The 11522-nt window shown below is 39.9% G+C and overlaps 2 protein-coding genes across 3 annotated transcripts; both read right to left on the bottom strand.

Moving 5' to 3' along the window:
• Positions 1–44: 44 nt before the first annotated feature.
• On the bottom strand, positions 45–4863 carry slc38a7 (solute carrier family 38 member 7). 2 transcript variants are annotated; one of them, XM_008403433.2, is made up of 9 exons: positions 4754–4863; positions 3234–3549; positions 3095–3148; positions 1775–1919; positions 1188–1332; positions 1015–1113; positions 847–904; positions 643–757; positions 45–564 (listed from the first exon to the last, which is right to left on the bottom strand). In XM_008403433.2, the coding sequence occupies exons 2-9, from the start codon at positions 3486–3488 to the stop codon at positions 413–415; spliced, it is 1023 nt and encodes a 340-aa protein (XP_008401655.1). In that variant the 5' UTR covers positions 3489–3549; positions 4754–4863; the 3' UTR covers positions 45–412. The 2 variants fall into 2 exon arrangements, with proteins under 2 accessions (XP_008401655.1, XP_008401654.1); XM_008403432.2 differs by having other exon boundaries at positions 46–564; positions 3234–3577.
• A 665-nt stretch (positions 4864–5528) lies between these two features.
• LOC103461102 (aspartate aminotransferase, mitochondrial) lies at positions 5529–10481 on the bottom strand (the record flags this gene model as incomplete). The annotated part of the gene is made up of 9 exons (XM_008403434.2): positions 5529–6638; positions 7236–7386; positions 7977–8142; positions 8319–8469; positions 8644–8748; positions 9627–9788; positions 9873–9932; positions 10018–10146; positions 10243–10481. Coding segments are annotated over 9 exons (1286 nt in total), but the record flags the coding sequence as incomplete, so codon positions are not given.
• Between the last annotated feature and the right edge of the window lie 1041 nt (positions 10482–11522).

The following is an 11522-nucleotide window of genomic DNA, read 5'->3' as shown; positions in this document are numbered from 1 at the left end:
AAAAAAAAAAAAAAAAAAAAAAAAAAAGAGAAGTGATCCCTTAGTAAAGATTTAAACATTTTAAGAACTCAGAAATGTCATTTTCAAATTAATGCAGGGGAGGTCAATTTGAGAAATATTCTGCAGGAGGAAATAAAAACAGCAAATCAGACTTTACGGAGGGAACGTTTCATTGAGGTCGTCAAATAAAAAGGATCTGGATCTGCAATTAGCTGCAATAATCAGGTACGTTTTAAAAACGATAAATTATGGCTGAGTCCAAATTCATGGATTCTTCAAAGCCCAATTACATCACAGCAATGCAACGGAGACTCCGACAAATTTATACTTTTAATCGTATTTTAATATTAAATATCCACATTGACTTTAAAATAACTGTGCTTAACCCCCAAAGTTGCCTTTCCAGTGGATTTTACCTGCCACAGAAGTGTAGAATGGGGTAGGAGGTCACCACACAGATGACAATGAAAGCTCTGGCGATGGCCACAGCGATGTCATCAGGCGGGTAAGACATCAACACGTCCTGATTCACACTGGAGCCAAAGGTCAGGAAGCCGCAGACGCCTGAACACAAACGAGTTAAAGAGTCAATGATAATTCAACAGAAAACGCATCCGAGAGATACAATCCAAGGAAACCCACCTGTCCCTATGTAGACAAAAAGGCAGATTATCATGCTGCAAGTGACTACAAACCCCCACGGTTTGATCGCCTTCCTCTTCATGCTGTTAAACACCGGCACACAGCTGACATGGCACTGCAGAGAGAAGATAAACACGTTTAACTCAAGTTACAAACATATTTTTATTTAAAAAGAAAAAAGGATGACATGAAATGAGGAGATACCTGGAAACCAAAGCATATGGTGGGCATTGCATTGAAAACAGCAGTCCAGGAAGCAGAACTGTAAACAGCAACAACAACGACAACAACGACGATGGTTTAACAACGAGCAAAGAAAAATGACGCGGATGCAGGCGCGTTGGGAAAAACTTTTATATTTTCAGGACTCACGTGGCTGAAGCGTGGTCTGGGTTCATGTCTTTGTCCGGCCAGATGTACTTCACAATAATCACAATGGTAACGTACCAGGTTCCCATCACACTCAGAGCACTACAACAACAACAATCAAGTTGATCATCACACAAGATAAATCCAGAGCGAGACACGGAGCAGATCCACTGTACCTGGCGTATTTCTGGAAGCTGATCTCTTTGGGGATGGACAGAGGCAGAATTACCAGGACTGCAGTGACGACGATGGTAAACTTCCTGTCTGTGTACCAGTGACCCTCAGGCGACCCGTCCGTTTCATGAGCAACARCAGCGATCACTGCGACAAAAACAAATGTTCTTAAAATGTTTATATTTTACCCTTCATTTAGTTTTCTTTTCAACAATTATTCAAACATGAGAAATGCTGAATCAGATCCCCAAATTACAGGAGGAAATGGAGACAGATCAACAAAAATCATGCATGACTTCAGCCAGAAAACATTTCCGTCACCTCGACTAGACCAGGATTTCTGCTTCGTCAGCATCTCATAGACACAATGTGTCACATGAGGCATTTACCGAGAGAAAATGCTGAGCAGAGTCATAATGAACGGTCTTTGCACCCGTCCTTAACATTCTGCATTTTCCATGTTACTGCTTAACCTGAGCATGTCAAAAATCTGTCCTGACAGATTAAAAAAAAAAAAAAAAATCTGAACTCGGAGAACCTAAAGTTCAGAGTCTCCAGTTATGAAGCCTTATTGATCAGAGACACTCACAGCGATCCAGCTGGTCGCCGATGACGATGAAGAAAGCGATGCATGTCCCAAACGTGTAGATGGCGATGGCCATTTCACAGAGGACTCCTGTGACTTTCCCACAAGTGGCTCGAACAACTTCCTGATAGGTGGCTTCGTTGCTGACCTGCAGAAACCAGACAGCTGATTTACAAACATGCATTGAATACATAAAAAAAAATTGATATAAGACACTTGATGAGTTGATAATGAAAACGTTTTATAGCCGGTTCTTCCTGCTGAATTGTTGTGTGCTACAGATCCTGCAGGACTCAACTTAGTTTCTTGTTTTTGTTACATCCGAGCTGTACAGGAACAGAAAGTCTTGAATCGTTACAATTCTGCTCGTCGTGATCAGGAACAGAAAGACAACATGGAGACTTTATTGCCCAACAATGTTGCTTCCTGAAAACATTTGAAGTCTCTGCTTTTGCCTGGCAAACTTTAACCTGTTTTATTAGGATCGGCTGTGATACACCAACACGGGGTAGAGTGTAGCTGTGGATTGGAGAGAAAATGAGGTTTTCCATTCATCTTTAAACCGGCGTGTTAAGACCATGAAGAACAAGGAACACGCTGGTCAGGGATAAAACTGTTCAGCAATGATCAATCCAGAATCAGAAAACGTAAAAATTACGGCTAAACTCAAAATGTACCAACTCAAGACAAGAGAAGCAGCAGAGATCCACAGCTCAGGTGGGAGACATTAAGGCTTATACTTAGCTGTCCTATTCAAAGAGGTCAGGTCTACAAAAATTAAACTTTACCATGCACTGCTCTGTGGTTGTAAGGTGAAAAAGTGTAACAGGTATAAATATGTTTGCCAGATCTTGTAAATGTTAAGAGTTGTTGCTGAACATGTTGCTGGTTCAGCAGAACAGACAGAAACAAAAACAAACCAATAAATCAATTTATCACATGGCAAGTTAAAGCAAGTTAAAATTTTTCTCTTTTCTCGCTTTCTAAAAAAACTGGATGACAGAAGTCTCCAGTCTTGTGCTTTGGGCTCAACTAACCTCTTTTTTGAAGGACAATTTAGTTTATGAAGATTTTAAATTTATTTTATTTGCCATTTTCGTCATTATGTTCATTTATTTTGGATATTTAAAATGTCTTCCCAGTCCAGTGTTATATATTCATTCAAATTTAAAGTTTATTGATATTTAAGAATGTGTTCTTGCTTCATTATGCCATTACCAATTGAAAATGGTCTCAAAACAACAATATTATCGTTTATCACTAAAACTTCTGCAACAATTTATCGTGCAGCAAAATTTAACATCGTGACAAACCCAAACATACCTGAGAGCAGTAGCCAAGGATCACCAGCCCACTGATGATGAAGATGAGCATGAACTGTAAAAAAAAAAAAAAAAAACACAAAGGGAGTGTTCAAATGTTTCATAAACTTGTGAATATTACAGCTCTAGTATCCGTTTACCATCTGCAGCATCACTCCTGCCATCACTCCTCCAGCCATGCTGAAGGCTGCAGGGAAGTTGAGCAGTCCCGCGCCCAGCGCGGCGTTCACCACGATGAAGACGGCACCCAGAGCTGGCACGCCCCGGCTCCCCTCTTCTGCCTCGGGGTGCCGGGCAGAATCCACGCTGGGGCTCTGCAGGAGCCACGCTCGTTCTCCAGAGTCGCTGCTGCCGCCGATGCCGCCCCAGTCTTCAGCGTCAGTGTTGATTGCCATGAGGAAAGGAGCTGGAGGGCAGAGACGTTCCACTGAAGTTTCTCAGCCAACTGGAGGGATCCTGGAATGGTGAGGCTGTTTACTTCACTCTGCAATCAAATATTGATTATTGGGATTGCTACGTATGTGGGATTTTCTGTAAAACTCCACTCACTGATATCAGCAAGAGCAGTTCCTAGCAAAAGCATGAATACCCCTTGAACTTGTCCAAATTATAAATTTCATTGTACTATTTTGTGTTTTTTGATGACAGAGCAACATCAAAATAATTTTGTATAATTGTGAAGTGAAAAGAAAATAATTTAAAAAAGAATTTACATATTAAAATCTCAAAACTACACCTTCAGGTCCCTTTTATGTGGTTATATATATATATATATATATATATATATAATATATATATATTATATATAAAGAACATTAGTGAACAAGGATCAACATGCACAGTTCTGATTTTTATTTGCAAATAACAGAAGAAGATGAATTCTTTTTTTGGCAATTTGTAAGGGTTTATAGCATAAAACCTCATTAAAATACATTGAAGTTTTGGATGTAGCAGGACAAAAATAATTTTAAGGGGTATGAATAGATCTCTAAAGCAATAGTGTCAAATAAATTATCTCTAAAAGCCCCACCACCTCCTTCAATTCTAACTACTAACACATCATATAGAAAGCTGCTAAACTTTGATCACGAGTGTTTCCTGAAAGACAGAAACCGGGGTTTGGTTTACATTTCCCACAAGTACAATTCGGCATTTACTTGCGAAATTACTAAGAATCAGATTTAAATGGACATATTTTTCTTCCTTCAGATAAGATCCGAACAAAAAGGGTTGGGGACAGGTAAATACAGACAAATGTCATTAAACTTAAATGTGAAGGTAGGACGCAATAATGGATTGGATCATTGCGTTTATTCTCCGTTTTCCATGCACATTGCGTCTCCGTGCAGTGACACTTTAAAATGTTAAAACAGATGTAAAGACATATTTCAGGAACGATGTGAATCAATAAACGGCAACTAATGAGGAAAAATAACACATGACCCAAATTGGGTTTTCTTCTGCTTCCTAACAGAATCACGCCACGGGCATTTTATTGTTTAGCTTAACTAAATCAGTGCTTCTTTCGTCAACAGACTATCGGCGTTTATCAGGGCAGCAGCCATGCCCTTTGTTGTCATGCTAAGCTAGCAAACGATGTCTGAACGTTAAATACGAATAACAATCTCGCCAGCAACATAACAGATTAAAATACACCAACCTGATTTGAAGTTACCGTAACCCGTCAGCTGGCAAGGAACGAACCACACAAAACGCGGAGACCTTCTCCATCGGCCCCCCCTCTCAATAATGACGGCGCTCTTATGTCTTTTAGTGTTGACGTTGACTGTCACGTGACTTCTTTTGAATTGTGGTTGATGTAGTTTTCCATGATTTGATCAAATTACGTACCAAGAATGCGGAAACGATCGTATTATGCGAGTTTTAAATGTTTTTATATAGTTATGATTAATATTTATGCATTTGTAGAAGCATAGAAGGTGAAAGAAAAGTATTTGTAACATCCAGGTTTTGAATTAGAAATGTGAAAAATAAAATTAAGAAAAGGTCAAGTTTACATAGCGAAATAATGAAAATATTGATAAGCATATAAGCATGAATAAAGTTTAAATTAATGTTGAAATTTATCAATGCTCGTAATTGTGCTTACTCTTCTAGAATTTCATTAAAAAATAAGTATCTCAGATTAATGAAGTAATATATGTATAAATGTACTCAATTTAATGTTTAATATTCAGGTAACACAAACAGTAAGATAAAAAAAACTGCAATTTTTAAAAACCCATCTGAACTTTTAACACAATTTAATCAATCTATATTATTTTTGTATGAATTTGAATGCTCATTGATCTAGGAATGTCCAAAGAGGCAGATAACATTTATAGATGAGGTGTAAATGGTGAAAAAAAAAACAAAATTGCAGAAATAGCCAAAAATGTTTGATGAATGCTGAAAAAATTCAAGTAAAGCCAAACATTTCTCTATAAGGATTTATTGTTTGTTCAGTAAGGTAGATGACCCGTGTTTAGTTTCAGACAGGAAGCGGAGAATGGAGACACAAAGTTCCAGGAATATCAGCAAATGACACATTTATAAATGCCATCCGTGTCTCAATGTTTCGCCCATAGAGATTTAAACACTAAAATATAGCATTTGGACAACTGAGACTTCTTCTGCACACGTTTCTTTTAGATTACATGGGCATACATTTTGTGGTTTGATGACATGAACATACCCATACAGCATATAGCCACCTCCAGTGAACTTTACACTCAATACTTCCATTTTACTCTCGACTTTTGTGCTCCTTCTTTTAACAGTGATGTCAACTGAGAGACTGCTGCTCTGTGAAGGAAAACTGAAGATCTCACAGAAACGTACAGGAAAAGTACTGAATGCAAACGAGATAACCGAGTCATTTTAAATACAGAGACTAAATAACAGTTTGATGAAATTAACAAAAGTGAACTGATAACCAGATAAATGCCTATTCTCACAGTAAAACCCAGCTACAAACCCAAATAGTGCCACACATTTGATAAAGTGCTAAATCACCACCAACATAAATAAAAAAAAAGCATATTTTCTAAAGAATTTCACAAAGCAACAGAGATCTCAACTTGCACCTAAAGCTAACATGCATTATCCCAACGTTGCAGCGTAATGCATGAGGGTCAAGAGCAAACATTTAGAGGGACAGAAGTGCAGAGTCAGCAGCTGATAGCTCAGAATAAATAAAGACTATCAGTTCAGTCACAACCTTTTTGAAAATGGCAAAGGGGCATCAGTTCAGTGAAAACTTGCAGAAGAACAACCGTTCCATGTTGAAATGATTATGAAATCCAGAAGAGAAAAAGTGAAACTAAACATCGACCCGTCCTCTACAGGTGGAACAGAGGGACACACAAAAAGCTCCTCAACACAGCAGCTTTGATTCTGTTCTTCTTCCGGTGCGATCTGCTCTACTTGGTGACCGCATGGATCCCCTCTGCCAGGTAGCCCACATTTGCGGTCGTCACGCCTGCCATGGAAATCCTGCCGTCTTTGGTCATGTACACCGAGAACTCCTTCGTCAGGCGCTCAACCTGCAGGAAAAACAGAAACAAAAATGCAGCTGAGCTTAAAGAAGTGCTGGTAAAGAAAAAGAAAAAAAGGCTTCTTTTTTATTTTTACCCTTCCGCCAATCTTTGATTTAATAATCAGAAAGGCTGCACCAAATTGGTGCTGGAGTGCCTTTACTGTAAGGCACCTCAAACTGAACCCATTGAAGGTAACGTATTATGCTTCCTCAAACTAGTTAGGATAGGTCTTCAGAGAACATGCTCATCACATTTTGTGCACAAAATCATTCTCATATGATGAGATTTTAGTCTGATCAGTTCTGCATCATTCAGGATGAGATATTTAAGGGCCTCCTGTCACTTTAAATCCAAACACACTGCTGCTGGTCACGACCCGATTAACATTCAAATATTGTCACATCTATTTTATCCTCAAACTTCTCATTTTTAAGCTCACTATGCCGGTCTAGCTGACTTTTGAAGAATCCTCTTGAAAATAAAACTACTGATCAAAACTATTTTGAAAGATCACAAGCAGATCTGGCTCCTTTAAACCCAAAATATTAATTAGTGGCAATTTTAAATTTTCACCTAGTAGATTTTCATTATTCCTGCTGGTACCTGTTCGGGTTTGAGGCCAGTGAAGCAGAACATGCCGATCTGATCGGTGACGTGCTGCCAGTTGTGGGAGGAGCCCTGCTGTTTCAGACCCGCCACCAGCTGTTCCCTCATCTTGATGATGCGGTTGGCCATGCCATGGACTTCCTCCAGCCTGCCAGCACAAACGGAACAAGAAAAACCTGTTTAAATAACAACAAGGTGCCATGATACTTCGACCCCTTCAGTTTTATATTCTTACACACCTAATCATTACAGTGCAGCCACAAGATTCAACATGTTTTGATTGGATTTTGTGAAATAGAGAAGATCATTTAGTGAAAGAAAGTTTTTTTTTAATGTATTCTGAAAAATGTGGCATTCTAATTAGGTCTGAGGCGACAAATTAGATTGATTGTAATGACTCAACTATTGAAATAAGCTGCGGAATGTGGAAATGTTCTTATCTAATGAATTGATTAATCGTCACAATAAACAATAGATTAATCAATACTACACTAATCATCTGTTGTAGCCCTACTGAGCTGAATAAAAACGTTTTCTATTTGTGAAACATGTTCCTCAATCCTTCCTATTCAGCTATGCACTTACAGAGCTGGTCTATTACACAAAATATATGGGCGTTTATGCCTTAAACCCAACAAAATGTGGAAACGTTCAGGAGGTAAAAAAACAATCCAGCTTGGCGTTTCTGGGAGATGTCTGCTTTCGGCTCAGGTTCAGCTTCTGTGTTAATATTTTTACCAGAGCGAGTGCAGGTCTGGTGTGTTGAGGATGGTGGCCGCGATTCTGGCGCCGTTTATCGGTGGGTTGGAGTAAATCGGCCTGATCAGGATCTTGAGTTGGGACTCGACTCTCTTGGCCTCTTCTGCGTCTTTGCACACAACAGTGAAGCCTCCCACACGTTCAGCTGTCGTAACCGAGAGAACAGAGTCAGGCAGAGCCGAGGCTCCATGAGCTACGAAGGGGAAGCACTCGGCATGGAGCTACTTTAAACTCAAACGCCCACAAAGTTTTGCCACTAGGTGGTGACAAAAACAAGCTTTTACTGCAGGTGTTGCAGTCTGCTGTGATCTTCATACACACCGTAGAGTCCCATGTTCTTGGCGAAGGACTGAGACAGCACGATGTTGTGGCCCGTCTCGATGAAATGCCGAACAGCCCAGGCGTCACGATCAATGTCGCCGCTGGCGAAGCCCTGGTAGGCCATGTCGAAGAACACCAGCAGGTTTCTTTTCTGTGAGGTTCAACATGCAGATAAGAAGTTGTTAATATTTAAAACGATGACACCGCAACTTCCTAACGTACAGCTTTTATCAGTCATGGAAGTCTTTGTTAGAGAGCAAGATGATAACAGCAGCGGGTTTTATCAAGACGTTCCTAGAACCGGACCGAGGCGAGCGTCTCTCACCTTCACGATGTCGCTGATCTCCTTCCACTGCTCAGGCCTGGGATCCACGCCGGTGGGGTTGTGGGCGCAGGCGTGCAGCACAATGATGCTCTTCTCTGGGATTTTCTGCAACACGAAATGAGTTCATCAAGACGAGATGCAACTAAAGCTGCAAACACACAGAGACGTCAACCAGCTCATCTGAAGACTTCTGGTGCATTTAACTACATTTTAAGTCACCAACTAACAAGCAATTGGCAAAATTTGTGATTACTGTTGCGTTTCCACCATGTTGATGTAAAATGTTGAGATGAACAGGGGCGTGCGATGTGGACTTAGAATTTTATCACAGTATTTTGTGGTGCCATTATGATAAAGAAAAAGATTTTTTTTTTTTTTTTTTTATAATAATGTATTCTTATTTTTTAGGCAACTGTTTGGCCGAGACTGCCTGGCACAGCAGTCATGGCACCAAACAATATTATTTTTGAAAAAAAATATTCCCATTTTCAACAGGCTTCTTCAGGATGCTACTTGCATAACAAACTGATTTATGTCACTAAACTGCATAGAGTTAAATACATTTAATCACATTTTCAAATTTACTGATATCTGTTGATGCTTTTGTGAAATAAACAGTGGAGAAAATAGCAAAAATCCTACTGTCAGTTTTCTTTTTTAATTTACCATCTTCTATAACTGAAATTTTAAATAAAATCAAATAAATCAAATTTCTTAAAGTACATAGATATACATTTTATTTTATTTTTTTTCTACAATAAATGACAAATATGATAAATGCCCTCCACTAGAGTTAAAAACGGATCTAACTGGAGTATTAAAGACCATTTTTATTTAATGATGACTTCAGAGTTTAGACTGTGTTTTTTTTTTCCTTGACTCTACAAAGCTTGAGTGTCAACAATCTAAGGCTGTATTAGTGTGAAACTCAACTCCTCCTTAGATAAATACTCTTATTGATCGTTTTTTTAGCCCCGACTCACAGAGATGTCGTCCAGGGCTCCTTTGAAGTCGAAGCCGCAGGTGGACGGGTCGTAGTATCTGTACGCTTTGAGCTGCATGCCGGCGTCTCTGAAGATGGGTGTGTGGTTCCCCCAGGAGGGTTTGGGCAGGTACACATCATGTGGACCTGTATGAAAGCGAGCCTGAGACACAGACACAACAGATTATACAGCCAGCATGACCTTTAACCTGTCTCTCTTTAAACTGACAGTAAAACCAGCACTCACCAGGTAATTTCCCCCGATGCGCAAGGATCCAGTTCCTGAGATGGTCTGGACAGTGACGCTCTGATGGAAGGTAAATTTTACAACCTTGACTGTTTGACTGTGACGCACCAAGGTCTAGATTGCTTAATCAGACACCATAACTTACTCTGCCGCTCTTCAGCACCTCGTTGTCGGCACCGAGCGCCAGCTGGGCGCAGGCCTTGGTAAATTCACCAAAACCACCGATGGGCAGGTACTCCTTATCCAGCTGTTTGGACGTCATCAAAGCCTCTGCCTGGAGAAAAAGCAAAGAGAAGTAAAGAAAAACTAATTTTTGAAACTAACAGCATTGTGAAAAGGAAAAAAATAAAAAGCAGATGGACTGTTTTACCTTACGAACACAGCTGAGCACAAAAGGTTTCCCCTGGTCATCTCTGTAGGCTCCCACGCCGAGGTTCATCTTCTTTGGGTTGGTGTCCCTCTTGAAGGCCTCCGTCACCCCCAGGATGGGATCAGGGGGACCCATCTGCACTCCAGCCCACCATGAGCTACACAAAACGAGCACAATAAAAATGGATGCTGACAGGACTACAAAACCCAAAGTAACAACAAAAAGGTTGTTTGGAAGCGCTTACATTCATGACTACAAACACCAAATCACCTTTACGCAACAGTGTTAGCCATGATCCTGCTCACTGAAGTGATTCTATCCACCTACTTAAGTTTTTCCCTTTATGTGACCCCACTGAGCTGGTGACACATGAACGACACATGCTGCGTTTCAGGAAATTAACACAATCCAATTAGCCGTTTCAAAGTCCAAAAACAGGCAAAGAACATAATCTGGATGCAAAATACAACTTAGGACTGAATTTATTTCCACCTTTACAAACTAGAACAAAAGAGTGGATACTGAAAATTGCAGTACTGTTGAAAACACAGAGATTTACTGAGGTAATTTCAAGGACATGGGCTTCGACCCTGTAATGGGGTCTGGATCAGATGGCAAAGGTGGGCAGACCTGTCCAAAGAAATGCAAGCGTTACTTTTTCTTGCACTTATTGCCTCTACTCAGCTTTGTTTTCTTGGAAGTCAGCCATAATGTTTCTAAAAAAGGTTTGCATGTTTTAGTGTGGAAACACAATGAAAAGTATCTGATACTTATTTATCAAGTTATTCTCTTACTTCAATCTGCGACTTTGAGCATTGAGATCCAGTTAAGACAGCATTAAAAAGGATGCAAATACTTTAAAACACATTAGGCTAAATTAATATCATCGCGAGTTGCATAAAGATTTGATACAACTCAACTGTTTATCTAAAAGAATATTTGAAAACCCAACATGTCTGCTATGTGAGTAAATGGACATAAAAGTTGCAACATGTGACCTCAGTTGCACTCCTTCCCTTAGTCGTTGTCTCGGGTTTCTTCTACTTTGTGAAACATCTGAACTTAGTAGCTAAATTTAGGAGAGAACTTCATGCAAAGGGCAAAAGTCTAAAATTAATGTTCAAATATGAGGTGAATTTATTATCCATTTTCTTCCATTCATCCATCCATTTTCTTGCACCCTTTTTCCCTCAGTGGGGTCGGGAGGGGTGCTGGTGCCCATCTCCAGCCAACGTTTCGGGCGAGAGGCGGGGTACACCCTGGACAGGTCGCCAGTCTGT

This window comes from Poecilia reticulata, unplaced genomic scaffold (genome assembly GCF_000633615.1).
Source record: "Poecilia reticulata strain Guanapo unplaced genomic scaffold, Guppy_female_1.0+MT scaffold_596, whole genome shotgun sequence".
Taxonomy (NCBI): Eukaryota; Metazoa; Chordata; class Actinopteri; order Cyprinodontiformes; family Poeciliidae; genus Poecilia; species Poecilia reticulata.
Note: the sequence above shows the minus strand (reverse complement) of the source record. Positions and strands in the feature narration are given on the sequence as shown.